Here is a 22347-nt window from a genome sequence, read left to right on the forward strand (position 1 = left end):
AATGCTAATAGACTGACCTGGCCTTGGCCAGTCTAGTTTAGATTCCTGGCCTCTCTGTGCAGCATTCCCTCCTCCTGGATATGGGATAGAACCTTCTCTAGAAGAGGAGTTTTATAACCTACAGTTGAGATGGGTCAAATAATTTATGGCCAGTTTTTACACAGAAAGGTGGAGGAAAGTTAGAGTAATGCTTTTGGGTTTTGTGTCTGGCTTCAGGGAAAGGGGGTTCCGGTTTCAATGACTCTTCTTAGGGAGGATGGGCTCTAGTTTCTATGACCTGCCTCCTAGAATGAGACTGAGAAGAGAGCAGGGCAGGAAGTCAGAGAAACACTGTTGCGTCTGAGGCCTTCACTTTGGGCTATCATTTTCTGAGCCTCAACAGAGGGAAAAACAAAAAAGGTAAGGAGGAACTGCAAAGGCAGAAAAAGAGGGTAATATAATAATAACTACCATTTTGTACTGAGCACCAGGCATCCTGCTGGGCGCATTACCTGGCTTCACTCATTTAATACAACCCTAAAGCTGGGCACTGTCTTTACAGATGAGAAAACCGAAGTTAAGAAGTGATTTGCCAGGTCACCCAGCTAGCATCTGGCAGAGCCAGGGTTCCTCCAGCTCAAAAGAAGAGCTCTAGGAGAAATACGAGGAAGAAAGGTTTTTAATTGTTGTTTTAAAGGGCCAGCATAGGCGCTGGAGAGGAAAGAAACGCATATGCAAAGGGTGGAGAAACAAAAAGTGATGTTAAGTCAAGAGCCAAGGAGAGGGAACTGCAGGAGAAGCAAAGTGAAAAAAGGTTAAGAAACGCCTTGAGTACTGCGAGGACGTTAAGATCCAAACAGCACAAGAAGGAAGGTCAAAATGAGGTGTACGAGGCCCGTGTGCCCCGCCCCGCCCCAGGCGGACGGCTGACAGCGCCCCACCCCAGGAGGAGGCGGGACTTCCTCACCGCAGAGTCGCTGCTTCCGGTAGAATCCGGAAGCCTGTACGGAGAAGGGGCGGGGCCAAAACTGCGCGCCCAATCGGGGTGACGCTCTAGCATTGCCGGGGACTCGTGGGGTAACTTGCTCTTGGGAGCCAGCGGTATGGCGTCGGGCTGCAAGATTGGCCCGTCCATCCTCAACAGCGACCTGGCCAATTTAGGGGCCGAGTGCCTCCGGATGCTAGACTCTGGGGCCGATTATCTGCACCTGGACGTAATGGACGGGTAACTCCTCCGGGCTCCGGTCGGGCTTGCCGCGCGGCGGGGCGGATCAGTGCATCTTTATTGAGTGCTTGTTGGATGTACCGCGTCCCTGTACCACCGAGCGCCTCACTCTGAGCGCGATGCTAGAAGGGGTGTGGGGTAGGAGCCCTGGAGGCTCTAGCAGGAGCAGAACCGACGCGGCATCCTGGGTTGCGGCCGGGTCCCAAACCTCAGTTCCTCCCCTCCCCCCACGTAACGTGTGGTCTTCCATCACTTAGGACCCGGAAGCGACCTAAATCTGTAGGACATTTCTTCACTTTCAGCTAGAGAAACTGAGGCCCAAGGGGAGAAGCATGACTTGCCCAAGCTCATATAGCTAGTTAGTGGCAAAGCTGGGGAGACAGACTTCTCTAACGATTTAAGTTGGCACCTGCGGTGAGGTTCCCGAGTTCTGCCACTTGCTGGGTTACCTTGGACAAGCCACTAACCTCATTGAGCTTCAGTTTCATAATTTGAAAAATGGAACTACTAACAGGACCTACCGCTTAGACATCTTGGAAGATGAAATGAGCGAGTACATGAGAAGTTTACAGTGCCTGGCGTATATTAAGTTCTCTATAATTGTTAATTACATCATTATTACAATTCTGATTTTCCTGTCTATTTTCTCTTCAGGCACCCTGCTCTTCAGGGAGGTCAGTTTTTTGTAAGTAATTTTTAAGCACCGTAGTTACAGCACATAATATTGTTTGGAATCAGGATATTAGTTTCTGAAGTTGGTTATAGAATGAGGAAACAACCCCAGAGAAAGTAGTAAGACTCCCTCAAGATTACAGAAGATTGTGACAGACTTGCAACTTGGCTCTTCCTAGGTTTGCCAAGTAGTTCTCTGAGCCCCACTGTTAACTGACTATAAAAATCATAAATACCATTATCTTGAGTGGGGATGGAAAAATAAATTTATTTTAAATAGGTAAAAACCCTGTGTTCCCTCATTCAGTTGCAAATTGGTGTTATTTTCTAAAGATGATGATTTCCTTTTCTTTTTAATGTTAATCTGACTTTGAAGAGTTTTATCTTCCATTGCTCTATGTGGTTAAATGTATTGTTTCTCTTTTGCATTTTACCCAGTTACCTTAGGAGTCCACCCAACTGATAATGACAAAACTTTGACCATAGAGTACTAAAAATAATAGGCCAAATGTGTAAAAAGTTTTGTAAATATTACCTCTCACAAAGGTTGGCTTTTAATTGGCCATTATATGTAATTATACTTATATACTTTATTTTTGACATCTTTGCTTGAAAGCCCTAAACTGTCACAGGTAATAATACCCTGAGTGTCTACCTCAAAGGTAAGTAGCTACATTTTTGTGCCTGAGAAAATACCTAGAGGGTCACAGGATGGAACAGCTATATGTATATTTGTGAGTCTGTTTGAGCAATTTGGTTTTAATTAGACTATGTTTGAGTAAGTCAATGGTTGGGGAAAGTAATGGTTTCGGTTCACCAGTCAGGATTATTAATGATAACCATAGTAGCAACGTTTATGAGCACTTGACTGTTTCTGTTCTGGAGTTTTTTTTGTGAATTAACTCAAACAACCGTTTGAAATTGGTGGTGTTATTACCACCAGCATTTGACAGCGAGGAATTGGGCACAGAGAGGTTAAGTCATCTGCCAGTGGTCTCATAACTAGGAAATGGTGGAGCCAGGGTTGGAAGCAATGCAACAGCTTGTGTTGTCTCAAATGAAATGCTTTCTGTGGTTCCTAGGCTTACAGGGAATGACTAAGACATTGTTTGGCCTCAAAAAAGCAACTAATAATTTGTATATTTATTTCTGTTAACTGTATACTTATTTTTGTTAACTTATTTCATGTCTCTCCTGCTACCCTATAAGCTTCCTGAAAGCCAAGTTTATCTTCTTTTTGCTCACCTATATATTCTTTGCTGGAAAAGCACCATAAGGTGCTTAGTTATTGTTGGCCGAATGAATGAATAGCTTAATCATAATAGGAGAAGTCTCTCAGAAGTCACTTTTGTCCCCTTGCAGCTCTATGGCAGACTGAGCTCAGTAAGGCAAAGTATTTACCATGGATCAGAGTTTTGGGAACAAAAAAATAAAAAATGAAGTATTTGTTTTTTATTGATTCCTCTTCCCCTTTGCCAGGAGATACTTTGGTTTGGAAAAACTGAATTCTGCATACACAATTTTAAAATTATTTCCCTTTTAATCTTCTCTACTTTCTGAGTTAAGAGCTGTTTCTATTCCCCTTTTGCAAAGGAGGAAACCAGTGTAGGGAGATTCAGCTTCTTCCCTGATGTCTCACCAGATTCAGCAGAGCCTGGCAGAGATGGTGCCAGTGCCCCTACGTGATGTGCTGTGGTGTCTACTAGGCTAGGGCTATGAAAGTGGGCTGTGGACTCCTTTTTGAAATGTGGCCAGCCACAATGTCCCTTCCCTCCCAGAACTGCCTTCGTGTTTTTTTTTTCCTGGCCCCTTTTAAAAATCTCATCCAACATTACACTTTGGATGTGCTTGTTGTTTTCTAGTCTCCTCCCCACTAAGACCTCCAATTTCTCCCCTGATTACAACGGAATTTCTTCATTTAGAAAGTCAGAAACCAGTTTGGGGAATACTGTGGAAGGTGGAGCACTAGCATGATTGGATATGTGAAACAAAGGACAAGTGGATTCTCTGGGGGAAAAAAACCCTAGAAAACGCATAAATGCATCATGACAGGACAGTGACTAGAATGTGTTCATCCTAACCATGGGAACAGAGCAAAGAATTAATTTCTAAATTCGCTACCAGGATTTAAAACGGACGATTTCACATTAATACTGCATTTCTGACTTTTGGGGGAAAAAAAAACAGTTCAAAGACTTGCTAGCACTGGGCCCTCAGTCTTACCAGGTGACATGCGCTGGAGCTGACAGGGGCAGCCTCACCTTTAGTCATGCGGGGTGTACTTCATTTGGCCCCTTTCCCTATCTGCTCTGTTTTGCTCTTTGATGTTATCTAACTCTCAGCAGCATTGAGTTTGTGATTCCTGATTCACAGGAAGATTGTGTTCTAGTTACAGTCCTGTACCTTTTATAGCAACTCTAATCCTCCTCTTACCATCTTTGCCTTGTTGGGAGATAGGGTAAATGGCTTGATCTGTCTGCAGTAGATTGTGTTAGAATTACGTAAGTAAAGCTTAGGAGTGATGATGGAACATGAGAGAGAAAATTGTATCCTTGTATTACAAAAAATTACAGTGTAATTCCAGTAAGTCCCTGGGAGAAAGGGTTACCTTTTTATTGTATTTTATTTCTTTCACACTTAACTAACTCCAGAAAATAACTTAAAGGAAAAAGAGGCAGAATAAGATAATGATGAAGCAGACTTTTTAGTGAAGTTTCTCTCTGTTAAGTGAAATAATTAAGTGTTTTCCAAGCTGGTCTGTTAACTCCCTCTGGCATTTGTTCAAAATTCAGATTCCCGGTCCTCTTTGGAGTCAGTAGGCTGAGGTAGAGACTGTAAATACATTAGAACTGCTCTCATGGTTACTGTTTGGCAAATTTGGGACACCCTGACTTCGTGCTTAGGATTGTAGCCCTTTTTTGTTATGGCTTAGCGTAGCCTTTGGGTTTTTTTTTTGAGACTACTGATGCATTCTTGTTCTTCCAATATACTTCGTGAACCTAGTGCATTGAATTGATTTTCAAAAGCACAAATTAAGTCACGTAACTTTGGGGTTAGTATTTTTATACGTTTTGTTTAGGTTTTCCCAAAAAAGTAAAAGTATATTTTTTTTGGTTCTTGTATTTACTCGGGAGGTGGTTATTATACTTTTATTTTCATAATAAATGAAACCTGTTAAGACAACGAAACTATTTCCCAGACTACACAGCAAATTAAAAGAACAGTATGTGAAATTCAGATCTTTAATTCCAGAATTGTAAAACATTCAATAGGCCTTACTGCCTGCTTCTGTGACCCTTATTTCAAGTTTTAAGTTAACACATGCATCTTATCCACAGCCCTGACAATCATTGCTCAGGCAAATGTTAGAATCACTTTTTTAATGATAGAAATTAAACCTCCAAAGACCAAGGTGTTATTGAGTGAAAGTGTCTGTTCCTATCCACCTTGTGTGTCCCTCTCAGATGTGTCCTGAATCCTTACCTCTCTCTCTTGAATCTCTTCTCCACTAGACTTTTTCCCCTTGTTTGTTTCGTTTGTTGTCATTATAGGGACAGATAAGCATAGTAGTTAAGAGTCTGGACTTTGTAGCCATAGTGCCTATGTTTAATTCCTGCCTCCAGCACTTACTGGTTGTGTGACCTTGGGCCTCTGTTCCTCATCTGTAAAATACAGTTAATAAAAGTACCTACCTCATAGGGTTGTTGTGAGGTTTTAATGATTTAATATACAGAAAGTCTTTAGAACTGTGTGTGGCCCACATATAAGTTTGGTTTTTATTAGCACTCATTCTACCTGTCATCTAACTGTGAGACCTTAAACATAGTTTGTATTTTAACTCCCCTCCCACACACCTAATCATTTAACAGATCTGATCAGTTTTGCCTGTCTTGTCATTCTTAGTGTTCCTTGCCACTTACCAAGTGGCAATTGCAGTCACCTACCCTCTTGTAATTTATTTCCCATCCTATCTTATTTATTAATATTTCTCGCTTTAAGATCTTACTTCATATTTACAGCAGGACAAAAGTCCAGACACTGAGCTTGGCATTTGACACCTTTAATGTGATACTACCAACCTCCCATCTTTTTTTTACACTAGCCAAAGTTGATCAATACCACTCTCCACGTCTTTGACTGTAACTTGCTTATTTCTGCTTTTGCTTCATTTTCAGCCTTTGTTTCTTTTCCCATCTTTATAAATCCTATTTTGTAAATCTCATGAACTTCTTTCTTAACGTTCTCTAATACTTGCTCTTATTTTATGTATGTTTTATCTATAATCACGTTACCTGCCTGTTATTGTATAGCTTTTCTTGTAATCCTCATATAGGATAATACCTGCTGCTTTAACAAAGCCCAGATTTCAGTAGCTTAGCATTCTAGTTTCTCATTCATAAAAGAGTTCAGTGTGAGTGTTCTTCCATTCTGTGGCTCTTCCATTCTGTAAGGGCTTTGTTGGCAGAAGGGTAAAGTGGCAATAGGAAAGGAATTCTCCTTAACCTTCTGAACTCTGCAGTGACACACTTTACTTGCACTCACAGTCTGGTGGTGAGAGTTAGTCACATGAGCCACTTGGATGTAAAGGGGACTGGGAACTGGGATGTAAAGTCACATGGGCCACTTGAATGTAAAGGGAACTGGGAATGAAAAGGTTTGACTGAGTTGACATCCCACTGACAACTATACGATAGCAGTAGGGTTGTGAATTCTGGTGAGTCATTCATTAGCTGTCAATCTCTGTCATAGGAACTGTAGCGTATTTCCTTTACAAAACAGTATTCTGAAGCACCTAGTATGGTACTTGCATATAGGGGATTTTTTTTGTTTGTTTGTTTGTTTGTTTTTTTTTGAGATGGAGTCTTGCTCTGTTGCCCAGGCTGGAGTGCAGTGGCGTGATCTCAGCTCACTGCAGTCTCCACCTCCTGGATACAAGCGATCTTCCTGCCTCAGCCTCCTGAGTATCTGGGATTACAGACGCACGCCACCACACCCAGCTAATTTTTATATTTTTAGTAGAGACGGAGTTTCACCATGTTGGCCAGGCTGGTCTTGATCACCTGCCCTTGTGATCCGCCACCTCGTTCTCCCAAAGTGCTGGGATTACAGGTGTGAGCCACCATGCCCGGCCCCGGTTTTGTTAAAGATTTAAGTGAACTAGTGATAGAACAAAAAGATTAACTGGAGTAGGGTAAAGGATAAGTACCGTGGGTCTGGTAGACTTGATTTGTTTTTGTTTTTGTTTTCGTTTTTGAGATAAGTCTCGCTTTGTCGCCCAGGCTGGAATACAGTGGCACAATCTTGGCTCACTGCACCCTCCACCTCCCAGATTCAAACGATTCTCCTGCCTCAGCCTGCCTAGAAGCTGGGATTACAGGTGCATGCCACCACTCCCAGCTAATTTTTGTATTTTTAGTAGAGACAGGGTTTCACTATGTTGGCCAGGCTGGTCTTGAACTCCTGACCTCAAGTGATCTGCCCGCCTCAGCCTCCCAAAGTATTGGGGTTACAGGCATGAGCCACTGCGCCTGGCTGGTAGACTTAATTTGAATCCACTTCCACAAATTATTAACTGAGTTACTTAAGGATTTTATTTATCTTGTGCTCTTCAAAGGGGATAATAATAGCATCTACTTTGTAAGGCTGTCGTGAAGATGAAATGAAGTAAATTACGATGCTTGGCATGTAGTAAACCCTCAGTGAAAGGTGGTCGTTACTAATAAACACATCATGTTTCTTTATTAGTCATCTTTAAGAAAGTTTAAAGAAACTGTCATTTAGTGCCTTGTGATAGAAGTGATTAGAAGTAGCCACAGGCCTCCTGAGATAGACTAGGATTCAGGAGATCAATATTAGAGTCCAGAACTTACTAACTAGTGTGTGACTTGGGCAAGTCATAAAGCCTGAGGGTTTCTGATTTTATCATCTCTCCATTTCTACTTGTCATGGGTCGTGAATTACGGAGTCAAATCATTATGAAAATATATGTGACATGATTTGTTCAAATGTCAAGGAGACATTGCCTAGTAAAACCAAAATGACCCATTATTTTTAGTATTATTTAATACTGATGATTAAGTATTAAATTGAAAAACATTGCAGACAATCCCCTCAACCTGTGTCAGAATTCATATTGAGAGAGATACAGAAACTGAATTGAAAACATTTTCAGAGTAGATTTTGTTTGTCTTGTAGGCATTTTGTTCCCAACATCACCTTTGGTCACCCTGTGGTAGAAAGCCTTCGAAAGCAGCTAGGCCAGGACCCTTTCTTTGGTAAGTGGGTGTTACGCCATCTGAAGCTGGATGTGTTGCTCAAGTAAAGGAAAACTGGATGGTTGATTTTAACTTCCAAGTTCATCTGGCACCCTTTCCCCAACTTCCCTATCCTGGGTCTTCATTGGCCAGACTCCAGTAACAAGCCAAACTTCTTCCTGCCTCTGGGCCTTGGCTAATCTGCATGGAAAGGTAGTAGCTTGGCTGGCTGCCTCATCTTTGGGCCTCAAGTCATTTGTCATTTCCTCAGAGAGGCCTTTTTGAGCGTCCTCTCCCAAATTAACCTTTATCCAATTATCTTATCACCTGTTGATTTTCCTCTGAGAACTTCCTTTGATCTGCGATTACTTTTATTAGACTATAAACTCTCTGAGGGCGGGGATTGAATCCAGTTTGTTTACTGTGGTTTTCCTAAAGCTAAGCATAGACATGATCAGGGCTCAGTGTAATTGTTAAGTGAATTTATGAATCAGTTGATTTATGGTCCAGAAGCCATTTATTTTGTGCAAATTGGAGCTTTCTACAAGTGGTGCCTAAATATTCACTCCAATGTCCTAGTACAATGTAAATTAAGATTTTTAAGATTACTTAGTGGCCTACAAGTGATTTATATTGTTAGCAATGTCTCACCTGCCAGATCTCTTAAACATGAGAAATTTTACACATTTTTATAAATAGTGTTATTTATTTTTTTCTTTTTTTTAAAATAGAGACTGAGTTTTGCCATGTTGCCCAGGCTAGTCTCAAACTCCTGGGCTCAAGCAATCCACCTGCCTTGGCCTCCCAAAGTGCTAGGATTACAGGCTTGAGCCACCAGCCTAGCCATAAATAGTTTTTTTAACGTAGCTTACAATTTAGTAGAACTTAGATTCTTTTTAATCAGCATATTGCTGACCAGTTTTATGAAGGACTCTGTGCTGTTCACTATGGTAGTCATAAGCCACATGTAGCTATTAAAATTAAATAAACTTAAGTTCATGACCAGAATGGCCAACATGGTGAAACCCTGTCTCTACTAAAAATTCAAAAATTAATCAGGCATGGTGGCAAATGCCTATAATCCCAGCTACTCAGGAGGCTGAGGCATGAGAATCACTTGAACCTGGGAGGTGGAGATTGTAGTGAGCTGAGGTCATTCCACTGCACTCCAGCCTGAGTGACAGTGTGACACTCCATGTCAAAAAAAAAAAATTTTTTTTTTAAATTAAATAACATAAACTTAAAAATTCGGTTTCTTATTCACGTTAATCACATTGCAAGTCTTCAGTAGTCACATATTGTACAGTGCAGCTATGGGACATTTCCAATATCACAGAAAATTCTGTTGGATATAGTCTCCAGCCTCTGTGTAGGATCTATCTACTTTGAGTTCACCAAAGAAAATGTACATTATTACCTCATTTATGTGGCATGAGGAAACAATGTTCCACCAATATATTCACCATTTTGAAATTTCCATATAATGGGATATAGTCCTCTGATTATCTAAACTTTTTTTTAAGCCATGATTAGCTTATATAGCAGATACCGTGACTTTTCCTATGAATTACGGTTGTTCTTGTGACCACGAGAGGTGGATGAAATAAATAGCATTGTTTTCTCCCACTGTACAACCAATAGCCAGAATCCTCGCTTCTGGCTTGCTTGTGTGAATTTTTTTAATGCTTGCTTTTTTTCCCCTTTTCGCTCCCTTTTATTTGGGCTCCCATTGTCACACCATACTATTGTCTATATCCCTTCCTGTCAGTGCCTTTCCTTTTAGCAATCCTGTGTTGCTGCCACCACACACAATCTGCTTTTTCTTCTTGTTTTTAATTTGTTGATAAACTTGCTAATTAATCTTTCTAGAATTTGGTCTAAAAGATAAATGAACTCCATTCACTTTAATGTTTGGGTTTTGTGACCCTTGTTTTTTGGTTTTTCGCTTTTTGTTGTTGTTGTTGTTGTTGCTTTAAGAGACAGACTCCGTCTATTACCCAGGCAAGAGTACAGTGGTACAATCATAGCTCACTGCATCCTTGAACTCCTGGGCTCAAGCAATCCTCCTGCCACAGCTATAGCTAAGACTACAGGTGTGTGCCACCACAACCGGCTATTTTTTTTTTTTTTTTTTTTTTTTTTACTTTTTGTAGAGATGGGATCTCCCTGTATTGCCCAGGCTAATCTTGAACGCTTGGGCTCAAGCCATCCTCCTGCCTTGGCTTCCCAAAGTGTTGTGATTGTAGGTGTAAGTCACTGAGCCCGACTACCTTTGTTTTTTATATTGAGAAACGTTTGTTTAATTCTTGGATTTTGGTTGTTGGATAATTGATACATGAATGTATTCTAGGACCTAGATTACATGTTGTGTTGTATATGTAATGCTAACATTCTTAACTGTTCAGTTTTCATATTGAGTAGAAATAAATGTCTAAGAAATACAGTGATGGGAAAAGTCTGTTCCTGTTATTGTCTAAATCAGTGATCCTCAAGTATGTTGTATAAGGACCCACACAAATCCTTAAGACCCTTTGGGTCATCCATGAGAGTATATCAAAACTATTTTCATAATCCTAAGAAATTATTTGCCATTATTTCTACTGATGGTACAAAAACATTGATGAGTTAGTTTGCTGGTGCCTTAACCAACTCAAGGCAGGGACTGTATCAGGAGTTATTATATTCTTCATCATCATGCATTTGCAATAAATATCCTTGATGAAGCAGTACAAATTAATAAATCTTGGTCCCTGAATACATGCCTTTTTAATATTTTGCGTGGCAAAGTAGGAAGTGCATATAAAGTGCTTGTGCTGCATTGCTGCATACTGGAACATAATGGTTTTCTCAAGGAAAACCACTTGCACCATAGAGGTATGATCTGAACTAGCTGCTTTCCTCCGGAACACTGTGTTTGTTTGAAAGAACAACTGACAGATCAACTATGGTTTTTCAGACCTGGCTATTTTAATGACATTTAAAAAATATTAACTAAATGAGGCTGTCTCTTCAAGGAAAGATACCTTGTCAGTTTTTGTTCCCAAAATTAGAATTTTGAAAAACTTGTGTATCTTAGCACTCTGGGTTTGATAGCGTCCCAACAGTTAACAAGCTTTTCTGATGAGATCTGTAGTTATTTTACCAAATGTGATTTTGGGGTTCTATGGAATGAAATCTGTCACTATTTGTAAGATGTGTGTAACTCAGTAAATCAGTACTTAAAAGACCCATTCAAAATACAAGACAAACAATGGGTTTTAATGTAACAAAGAATGAAAAGCTCATTGATAGGGTTTACAGAGTGCACACTGCAGCTAACCTTTATAAAATTACCACCCAGCACATTTAAGATAGGCTAGGCTAAGCTATGATGTTTGGTGTGTTAGGTATATTAAATGCAGTTAGAGATAACAGTATTTTCAATTTAGGTTGAGTTAATTGGGATGTAACCTCATTGTAAGTTACAGAACATCTGTATTACAACAGATTAGATACAGAACAGATGTGAGAATATAGGTGTCTTCTGTTAAGCCAGACACTGAAAACTTGCAAAAATGTAAAACAAATAATACCACTCTTAATTAATAGGTAATAGAGTTATCCTTTTTTTTTTTTTTTTTTTTTGAGACAGTCTTGCTCTGTCACCCAGGCTAGAGTGCAGTGGTGGCCTTCATACCTCACTGAAGCCTCAGTCTTGATGGGCTCCAGCAGTCCTCCCACCTCACCTCTCCCCTCCAGTAGCTGGGACTGCAGGGGCACACTACCATGCCTAGCTAATTATTCTGTTGTTGTTGAGAAGGAGTCTTACTATGTTGCCCAGGATGGTCTCAAACTGGGCTCAAGCCATCCTCCCTCCTCAGCCTCCTAAGATTATAGGTGTGAGCCACCAAACCCGCCAAAAATTACATGCTTTAAAATGTCTTATTTTGAATTTCTCATACATTAAATATCTATAAATATAATCCATATCAACAGAAGTTTCTTGGGGTCTTTAATAATTTTTAAGAGTGTGAACTCCTGGGCTCAAGCAATCCACTTGCCTTGGCCTCCCAAAGTGCCAGGATTACAGGCTTGAGCCACCGCACCTAGCCATATATAGTGTTTTTTTAATGTAACTTAGAATTTAATAGACCTTAGCTTCTTTTTAATCAGCATATTGTTGACCAAGTTTATGAATAATAGATTATGATTATAATAGATGATAATAGAATGATTGGGAATTGCTGATCTAATGTTAACTATGCACAGATTTGCTGAACCATTGACTCCCTGAACACCATAGAACTTCTCCATTGAGGGTTGCTAGTGGTTACTGGATGCTAGAGGTTGAGTAAGGATGACATAGCTAGCAGTCTGGTAACTTAAGGAATGAATAGAGTAGGTTTTTTTTGTTTTTTGTTTTTTGTTTTTTTTTTTGAGATGGAGTCTCGCTCTGTCGCCCAGGCTGGAGTGCAGTGGAGCGATCTCGGCTGACTGCAAGCTCCGCCTCCTGGATTCACGCTATTCTGCCTCAGCCTCTCGAGTAGCTGGGATTACAGGCGCCCGCCACCACGCCCAGCTAATTTTTTTTGTATTTTTAGTAGAGATGGGGTTTCACTGTGTTAGCCAGGATGGTCTTGATCTCCTGACCTCGTGATCCACCCGCCTTGGCCTCCCAAAGTGCTGGGGTTACAGGCGTGAGCCACCACGCCCGGCCTGGAGTAGGTATTTTAAACCGGCTTGAATTTTCCTTGTTTATGATGCAAAGAATAAGAAACACCAGATTTAATACATTTTTTTAAGAATAAAGTTTTACCTATTAAAATATGTTCTAATTTAGGCCGGGTGTGGTGGCCCATGCCTATAATCCCTGCACTTCGGGAAGCCAACGTGAGAGGATCACTTGTGGCCAGAAGTTCGAGACCAGCCTGGGAAACAGTGAGACCTCATCTCTATTTAAAAAAAAAAAAAAAAAGTTCTCATACAATTACTTTTGCTGGATTAGAAATACAAACGTTAATCTTGACTTTATTAGTCAAGCTTTATACTTTCTTTTTCTGACTTTTTTTTTCAAGGCTTTATTGTATTTCATAATTGTTCTGAAATGTTAGAATTTTTTTCTTAAATATAGCTTGGCTGTTTCAGAAATGTGCTTCCTCTAGCAAAATTAAAAACTCAAAACCTCTCCTCACTACCATCTATCAAACACAGGATTCTTCACAGTGTTATTTCTTGGTTTAGCTTGTTTTAAGCTGCCCTCTCCTTCTTATGAAATGCTATTATGTTTTAAATCAAGATCTTTAAGAAGGCCATGCCCATTTTCACCTTATGTGTTTATATGAATCAAGCTTTAGAATTAGGATGAATATCAGGTTTCTTGCAGTCAACATGTCCTTCCCCCTAAATTTGTTCTTGCAGTCTTTTGCCTCTCAATTAATGGCAGTTCCGTTCTTCTAGTTGATAAGGTCAAAATCCTTGATGCCATCTTTATTTTCCTCTCATCTATCTATCCATGGAGGATCCTCTTATCCTCCACATCTCATCTATCCTCAGCTCTCTTTGCTCTTATTTAAGAACATATCCATCCCGAATTGCTGCCATCATTTTTCACCTGGGTTATTGCTATCGTAGCTTCCTCAGTCGATATTATCTTGTCACTTCACTGTGGTGGTTTTTCCCAGTGGCCTGCAGAATGCTGAAGGGTTTCTCCTCACCACATGCTTCCCTGACCTCTGACTGGTGTATCTCCTTCCCCAGGCACACCAGCCATATTAACTGCCAACCTAGTGTGCATTTTACTTACTTATTTTGTTTATTGTTTGACTCTCCCATTAAGAATGTAATCCCTATGACAGGAGAGTTTCATGTTTTTGCTCTAACCCTAGGACCTAGAATAATTAATGATGCAGCAATAGCTCAATAAATTGAAAGAATAAATGAAAAGGATCACTTAATTTTTCCTAGAGGAAACTAGTTTGCATGGATAGTATGACTTATTCTTTAAGTTTTTTAGAGTGGCATTTCCTGGACCTGGACCTAGATTTCCTGATTTTTAGATGTTAACTTTTTATATACAGCACTGTATGCTTTTTGTGGGAAAATAGTGTTTTTTGTAAATGAATTTAAATAAATCCTTGTCTTCAAAATAAGAGGAAACTACCTATACTGAATTAGAACTGTTTAAATAATGATTTGTGTGATGGCCAAAGAGTTCTTATCAGAAGTGGCAAAAACTACATACAGGTTGGCTTCCAATAACATGAGCCAGGTATTTTTCAGTAATATTTTGAAGTGTCTTTTCTTTCTAGACATGCACATGATGGTGTCCAAGCCAGAACAGTGGGTAAAGCCAATGGCTGTAGCAGGAGCCAATCAGTACACCTTTCATCTCGAGGCTACTGAGAACCCAGGGGCTTTGATTAAAGACATTCGGGAGAATGGGATGAAGGTAAGAAATCGTGATGAGAGTGTTTTGTAACATTCACTCTCAGTTGGGAAGATTTGCGGGAAACAGGAAATTTTCTCTTTTTTTGATACAGTCTTGCTCTGTCACCCAGGCTGAAGTGCAGTGGCACAGTCAGGGCCCATTGCAGGTAAAGAATACCTTACTTAAGCAGCTGTTCTTCAGCTATGATGCCAGGATTTAACTTCTTTGTCAGATAGCATTTATGTATTCCACTAAAGTTTTCTGAAAGCTACTGCTTGTTGAAAATACTTACATTTAATAGTCTTGTTAACTTTTAAAAAATAAGAACAGATATTTTTACTGGGCCTGCTATGCCACAATAATATAATACAGAAGTAATTGTAAATGTGATATAGCATATTTGTGTCTGTTACAGGTTGGCCTTGCCATCAAACCAGGAACCTCAGTTGAGTATTTGGCACCATGGGCTAATCAGATAGATATGGCCTTGGTTATGACAGTGGAACCGGGGTTTGGAGGGCAGAAATTCATGGAAGATATGATGCCAAAGGTAAAAGAAGTATTTGATTTTGGGGTGAGGCTTTTACAGTGTGTTCATTCAGTAAGCATTTATTGAAAGGCTTGTATATTTAGGCATAACCTGTTCTGAAGGTGAGGAGATGGGGATGCTTACAGATCATTCTAATACAGTATAATAAATGCTGTAATAGATTTCTGATTTGGAAATCAGAGAAGTATTACATCTTTATCTTGAAATTTTCTCTTTCTTTGAGACAAAGTCTTGCTCTGTCACCTGGGCTGGAATGCAGTAATGCAATTAGGGTTCATTGCAGCCTCGACCTCCTGGACTCAAGAGATCCTCCTGCCTCGGCCCCCTGAGTAGCTAGGACTACAGGTGCACACCACCATGCCCGGCTAATTCTTACACATTTTAATAGAGAGGAGGTCTCACTACGTACCCAGGCTGGTCTTGAACTCCTGGGCTTAAGCTGTCCTCCCACCTTGGTCTGCCAAAGTGTTGGGATTACAGGTGTCAGCCAGCCACGCCTGGCAGTCTTGAAATTTCCTTTTGAAACTATTATCTCTAACTTTTAGATCTCTTGGAAGTTGTCATTGACTATTGAGGATTTGTCTGTCTTGTTTACATGACAGTCTCTGCAAAGACAATACAGATTGCTGTTTGCCAAATAGAACAAAGCTTGCTATTAAAAACCAAGTGTTCCCCAGTAATATGTTGTATTGGTATAGTTATTGTGTGAGACAATTGGAGTTTTAATTGCTAATATTTGCTGTTGGATTTTTTTGTTTGATTGCCCCCACCCCCACCCCCACCAACATATCCACTTTAGGAGTTACTTATTTCCTCATGTATATATCTAGGTTCACTGGTTGAGGACCCAGTTCCCATCTTTGGATATAGAGGTCGATGGTGGAGTAGGTCCTGACACTGTCCATAAATGTGCAGAGGTGAGATTGCTCTTCAACTATGACTAGACCAATTTCCCATCAAATATGTCTCCAGGACATTGTCTCATGGGCCAGCGATTCCCTCTGTGGTTCCTAAGTTGACTTTCTTTGTTGGAAAAGTATTTTTTGTTCACATGTACAACTAGGAAAATAAACAGCCATAAGTGGATATTCTTTTTTTTTTTTTTTTAATTTTTCTGAGACAGTCTTTCTTTGTGGCCCAGATTGGGGTGCAGTGGCGTGATCTCTGCTCACTGCAATTTCTGCCTCCCGGGTTCAAGCGATTCTCCTGCCTCAGCCTCCTGAGTAGCTGGGATTACAGGTACCTGCCACCATGCCTGGCTAATTTTTTTATTTTTAGTAGAGACAGGGTTTCACTATGTTGGCTAGGCTGGTCTCAAACTCCTGACCTCAAGTGATCTGCCTGCCTCGGCCTCCCAAAGTGTTGGGATTACAGATGTGAGCCATGGCGTCTGGCCCATAAGTGGATATTCTAAAATCACATAAATTGTTAAAATTGTAAATCCTGGTTTTCTCAGGAAGGCTGAAGAAAGTTCTTTTTTATAAAAGAATATGTTGAATTTCAGCCCTTTGGAAGATCATTAAGTTTCACGGCCTTGGAAGTGAGAAATTTTTCCAAAATACGGAATTAAAAGATACTACCAAGGGGGGAAAATAGATAAATCTAATTGACCTAATTATTACATTATTCTTTAGAACCTACATATTATTTAGTTGTTCCTTGTAAGAACTTGCTAGAACCATTTTTGATGAAAATCTAGGCCTGATACCTCTTTGGCTATCTGTATAGAAGTAAAAACTTTTTTTTACTTTTTTTTTTTTTTTTTCAGATAGCTAGTCTAGCATAGTCAGGCTCCTGAGGATGCCAGCCCTTCTGGTAGCACTGCAAGTGATTAAAGCTTACATGACTGCTTTTCTTCCACAGTGTGATGTATCTACTTCCAGGTTCTTGTATAACTGCCACACTTTTCTGCTTGATATATACCTATCAAAAGCTTGACAGTAGTAAATACTTATGCAGGAGGGGCTGGCCAGATGATGAGTGAGCTCATATCCTTTTGACCGCTTGTGGAATTGCTTTGTACTAAACTGTGCTTTGCCAGTATACTATTCCTGCTTTTATGCCAGAGGTAGCAAATTTTTTGTGTGAAAAATCAGACCTTGGCGATGACCTTAAACAGCAGGATATGAAGAACTCCCACAAGCTTAGCGTTCCAATAATGGAACACTAGGCATAAATGGGTTAACTGAAGAGAATATTTGCAGTGTTAACCCTATAAAACTCACCTTTATAATTTCTGTGAGGAATATTGTTAGAAATGTTGTCATACATGAAGTGACACTGTCTGGAAAAATTTTCCTCAGCCTGTGGTTCTCCCACTTCTCCCTCTTTGTTCTAGCAATGAATCACAAAACAGATTGGGTTTCCATCCTTGAATCAGATCCTAGGAAGATCAGAGTTAAATTTGGACCCAATTTTTTAGCTTTTCTTTTTCAATTTCTTTGCTTCCATATTTAAATGTATCTTAAAAACTTTTTTAAAGCCACTTCAAAACCATTCTGAAATGCAATGAAGTATAAAGAGACATTCTATTTTTTGACACAAAAATGAGAACTCAATTTTGCCGTAGTTTATGGATAATTTTACATTTTTAGCAATAATTGTCCTTTCACACTCACAAATTCATATAAATATAATTCAAAGAATAAAAGTGTTTTTTTAGTAACTATAGAGGCATTGGTGCATATTGGGAAAAACCTTAGTGGACTTGAGGAGTAAAGGCTTTTAAACCTTATCTAAAGGTCGCAAAGATACCATGTAGATTATTAAGAGTTGGTTTACCAGAAAGGTCAATGATTTCTTAGACACATTTAAAAATAGTCTGACATCCTCATCTGTGAACATTTTAAATTTTTCTTATTGAACTAGATTGCTTAAGTCTGCTTAATCTCAAAGTGGCTCTCATATGATTGAAATGTTGACAGATGCCAGGGTAGACGCTCTAGTCCAGGAATTCTGTTTTAGGTTTTTCTACATTTTCCTTTGAGGCATAACCTAACTGTTTACTTCTTCCAGGCAGGAGCTAACATGATTGTGTCTGGCAGTGCTATTATGAGGAGTGAAGACCCCAGATCTGTGATCAACCTATTAAGAAATGTTTGCTCAGAAGCTGCTCAGAAACGTTCTCTTGATCGATGAAACCATAAGGAGCCCAGTGTTCCTGTTCATGAAATCTCCCTTTTACTGGAAAACAGGAATATTGACTACCAAATCATAATGCAATTGAAGCCGTACTGCTTTTTTGAGCAGTTACTCATTCCAGTGATTAAAACTGATTGTGCAGAATATTCTAAGAGGTCAGAAATTGGTGTGTATAACTACATTTTTAGTGATGCAATTTATTGATTAGTGAGTAAGATACTGTTTTGATTGAGAGATTTGATTTTTATAAAGTAAAAATACGGCTGCATTAAGGTTACAAACAGAAAAGTGTCTTAATGTCTAAGGAGGGCATATTAGCTACACTACAAAAACAAATTTTGTCTGTACTTCTGAAAAGAATTTTGTTGTTTCTCAGCTGTTTTCCAAAAGCAAAGGAAGTCTCTATGGTTTTTTTCTATTTCATGTTATTTTGATTTGTTTATAAGTTTGGGTGGGGAGCATACCATATTCTTGGTTCTTAAAATCTATCACTTTTCACCTTACACTTGATATGTGAAAACTATAAAAACAATGTGTGAAACCCAGGGGTTCTAAAATACAAGCATAGATTTTATCAGGGTGTTTTGTCAAAGCAGGTTATTCAGTGATTCCTCCCCACCATTCTTAAGAACGTTAAATAATGCTGTTGTGTTAGCTCTGAGTAGAAAGGAAAAAGTAAAACCTCTGTTTGGAGGTAATATTGGGTTGAATTCTGACTGCCCCTTTCTAGCTGGACCTTTAACAAATCACCCAATCTTTTTTGTGTTTCTCTAAAGTCATTTATACATTAAATGTAATTATAGCAACTGTGGGGTTCTGTTGAGAATTAAGAGGTAACACTATATATGTAAAGTTTCCAGTACTAGTCCCAGAATTTAGAATATGCTCAACACAAAGTAAACAGCATTATATAAGTTTATATTTTTGTGAGTTATAAAGTACTTTGATATATTCTCATTAAATCTGTAAATCACCTCTATAAGTAAGTGGTAATAATAAAGCAGATATTTTTGTCCCCATTTAAAAAATGAAGAAATTAATGCTTAATAGGGTGGTACCCTGGAAAGGATCTGGGAAGTGGTAGAATTTCTGGTCTGTACTTTTACAAATGGAGCCCTTGGGAGGTGGGTTAGGTAAAAGAAGCTTTTTACTTAACGTTGTCTTATTTCCAGTCTAATTTTACGCTGTAGCAGAACCAGATGGCTGAGAAAATTCTGGAACTATGGATCTTGACCCCAAGGATATATTATTTTATTCCAAGAAAGATCAGGTAGGCAAAAAGATGACAGGATGCAGAGTCAATCCATAAACTAAATATTTATAACTGTTCTGAATTACACAGAGTCTAAAAATATGTGTCAGCTACTTCATTCCTGTAAATACTCTTGCTGTGTTATAAATATGGCAAGAAATAATCATGACCAATATCAATAGACTTCTTGAGGCTACTATAAGTTTTGAGAAATAAGGTTCAAAAACTAAGAATGCTAACACTTAAGCACAGACTAGAGCTTGCTTGGGTTTCTTCCTGCATTACAAGGTAAAAATTTGTTAATGTTTGTTTTTATTCAGCTTGGGAAAGCTTTGTGCCATGAATACGTCGCATTTAATAACAAGCAACACAAGGCATATAGAAATAACTTTAATTAAAAAACTTACATAGAGGATTATAATATCAGACGTGACAAAGATTTGAGTTTATTTGCCTGGACAACTTGGGTTTGTCTGGCTTTTGTTTTCTTTTTCTTTAAAAATAAATGTACAGTAAAACTACAAGCAAAAGTTTGTCAGTATTGAATTGAATTTTTTACCCCTTAAAAGGACTAGTATAATTTCCAATCTCTAACAAAAACTTAGTGTCAAATCTCACAGATAAGGCCAAATGGCCAATATTTTCAGTTATGTGGGTAGTACAACTGGAGTAACCTTTCTTACATGACAAAAAGTGAGTTATATAAATTGTCCTCAACTTTCACATAGAAAAAAAATGGTTTAATAGCTTCAAAAGGAATTTTCTTTCATGTATACTCTTCAGTATCCAATATTGAAGCTTTGTTCTTTGAAAAATTTTAATTTCCAATCTAGAATGCAAGCAAGAATATATGTTTATTTGAATAGAGTAAGCTATGGCAAAGAATGACCAAATTAGCTAGAAATAGAAATCAGCCAGAATTAACTAATTTCTTGCTAATCTAGAAATACAATCATCTTTTTTTTTTTTTTTTCAAATTTTATACTGATAGGACTTTACTGTTTGTGGCTCATTTTAAACTGGTGTCTTCTCTTCATGAGACACATTAATTGGTAAAACTCAAATTGAGTTTTCAAAGATGTGATAGTATTAAAGTGCACCAATATTTAACTCAAATTTGCTTGCTTTATTTTGTTAGGAGTAAACAGAAAGTAGCCTGTGTTTAGTCCCAAAGATAGCAGTGATTTTGAATAAAGGAGTTTTGTGTTGCCTGATATATGCATTTCTGTAAATAACTTCTGTTGGTTAAACATGTTAAAAAACAACAACAACAACAAAAAACTTCTGTCTCTATATTCAGGACGTTCAGATGTCTTTTATTAGTGGAAACCTGTGTTTTATCTATTCTGCAGCTTACATTTCATAGGGTAGTTCATACATGCATTCCAAGGGGAGTGGGTCATTGCCAGTGTTTTAAAAACTACATAGGGGTGTGTGTGTGTGTGTGTATGTTTATTTTATACACACATATTTGTATATTCTAATATATTACTAAGGCAATTTTAATGAATTACCATGTATATAAAAAAATAGCTGTCACTTGGCACACAGGTTTGTATGTATGTGTATATATATGTATGTATGTATGGTGTGGGTACATAGTCTTAAAAATTACCCAGTAATGTGATTTGACATCAAGTTGCAGCAATTAATATCTTGGTGTTTGTAAGTAAGTTGCATGATAAACACAAATGACTACCACTTGTCTGTAGATGAAAATCTGGTTACCCTTGTGGTTCCAGAAGGAAAAACAGACTTATCTTGCCTGTTTCTTAAACAGCATAAAAGATTAATACATGCAGAACATGCTCTTATTCTGGAGGGGATGGGGGATCCAGAACAGGGCTTTATTTCCTCCCATCTTTCCTACATTTACCTAGTTTTCTTAACCTGTTCCCTGTCACCTATTTTTTTTAACATTAGTAAGTCCTAGACCAAAGGTTTTGTATTCTTCCATTCCATCTGACTGCTTTTTTGGATGGTGGCCATTCTCTGGTACACTGGTACCGAAGATTTCACCATGGAAAGCTGTGCTTGACCTTTCAACCTGATCCTTTTTTTCATCTTGACATAATAAGGCTGCCATGTCTTCACCCTTCAGTGGAAAAGCCCGTCGTTCCCACCACAAAGACTGAAAGGGGAAAAATTTTCAGTTAAGTTTCAACTAACTTGTTTTGTTTAAATTCATCTAACAAGTAATCTGTACATGTCTATATTGTAATAATTGTTCTGTTCTTTAGCACATAAATGTACAATTTTTCATTTCAACTTAAATAGCAACTCAAAATGGAGTATATTGAGAATTGTTGAGTGACTTTTGGGATTTATTTCTTTACTTTGCCTCTGCCAAGAAGAGGAAATGCTGCCATAGGCAGTGGTCTTCATTTCCGACCTAAGAGTACTTTGGGAAAGTGTTCTTAGGTTTGATATACTTCTACAGTATCTTCATTTTCATTATTAAAGGTACCTATTAACTTTTTCTTTCCTGAGCTTTCTGCAACTTGCCTATTAATTCTATAATCTCCATTCCATTCTAGATCTAGTTCTTTTTCAGTATCTATTTAGGAAGAAAGGTGTAAGAACTTTATGGATGCAGTGTTAGAAAGCAGTCCCTTTAAAGTAGGAACTGGGTCTGTGGTGAGGCACGTAAAAATCTTAAGATATGAGGAGAAAGAAATAGCAGCTAACTTTGGCCATGTAGCAGGTGCTATTCTTCATTAATCAGGTTTGTTTCGTAATGAAACTTTGATAGTACTTCCACTCTCTAATAGATAAATAAGTACTTGGAAGTTCGTATTGACTTGTTACACAAGGTGATTATAGTTAGTAGTGGACACAAAATGCTGGAATACAGATCTTCTATACCTA

General features: G+C 38.6%; 2 protein-coding genes across 20 annotated transcripts in view; one reads left to right on the forward strand and one right to left on the reverse strand.

Annotated features, from left to right (window-relative positions):
• The first annotated feature begins 967 nt into the window (after window positions 1-967).
• On the forward strand, window positions 968-20695 carry RPE (ribulose-5-phosphate-3-epimerase). 16 transcript variants are annotated; one of them, XM_055109064.2, is made up of 9 exons: window positions 1005-1204; window positions 1859-1889; window positions 8072-8151; window positions 12950-13047; window positions 14418-14557; window positions 14649-14702; window positions 14952-15086; window positions 15917-16003; window positions 18102-20695. In XM_055109064.2, exons 1-9 carry the CDS (start codon window positions 1083-1085, stop codon window positions 18222-18224), a joined length of 870 nt encoding a protein of 289 aa, XP_054965039.1. In that variant the 5' UTR covers window positions 1005-1082; the 3' UTR covers window positions 18225-20695. The 16 variants fall into 16 exon arrangements, with proteins under 16 accessions (XP_003807021.1, XP_054965040.1, XP_054965039.1 ...); XM_055109065.2 differs by lacking the exon at window positions 14649-14702 and having other exon boundaries at window positions 993-1204; XM_063595272.1 differs by lacking the exon at window positions 1859-1889 and having other exon boundaries at window positions 1070-1204.
• Window positions 18653-22347, reverse strand: part of KANSL1L (KAT8 regulatory NSL complex subunit 1 like) — a 151139-nt gene continuing 147444 nt past the window's right edge. For all 4 annotated transcript variants that reach the window (XM_034955052.4, XM_034955051.4, XM_034955054.3 and 1 more), the window contains one exon: window positions 18653-21610. In XM_034955052.4, coding sequence (XP_034810943.3) covers window positions 21380-21610 — 231 coding nt within the window. In that variant the 3' untranslated portion in view covers window positions 18653-21379. The remainder of the gene's footprint in view (window positions 21611-22347) is intronic.

Source organism: Pan paniscus, chromosome 13, assembly GCF_029289425.2.
Source record: "Pan paniscus chromosome 13, NHGRI_mPanPan1-v2.0_pri, whole genome shotgun sequence".
In the NCBI taxonomy this organism is placed as follows: Eukaryota; Metazoa; Chordata; class Mammalia; order Primates; family Hominidae; genus Pan; species Pan paniscus.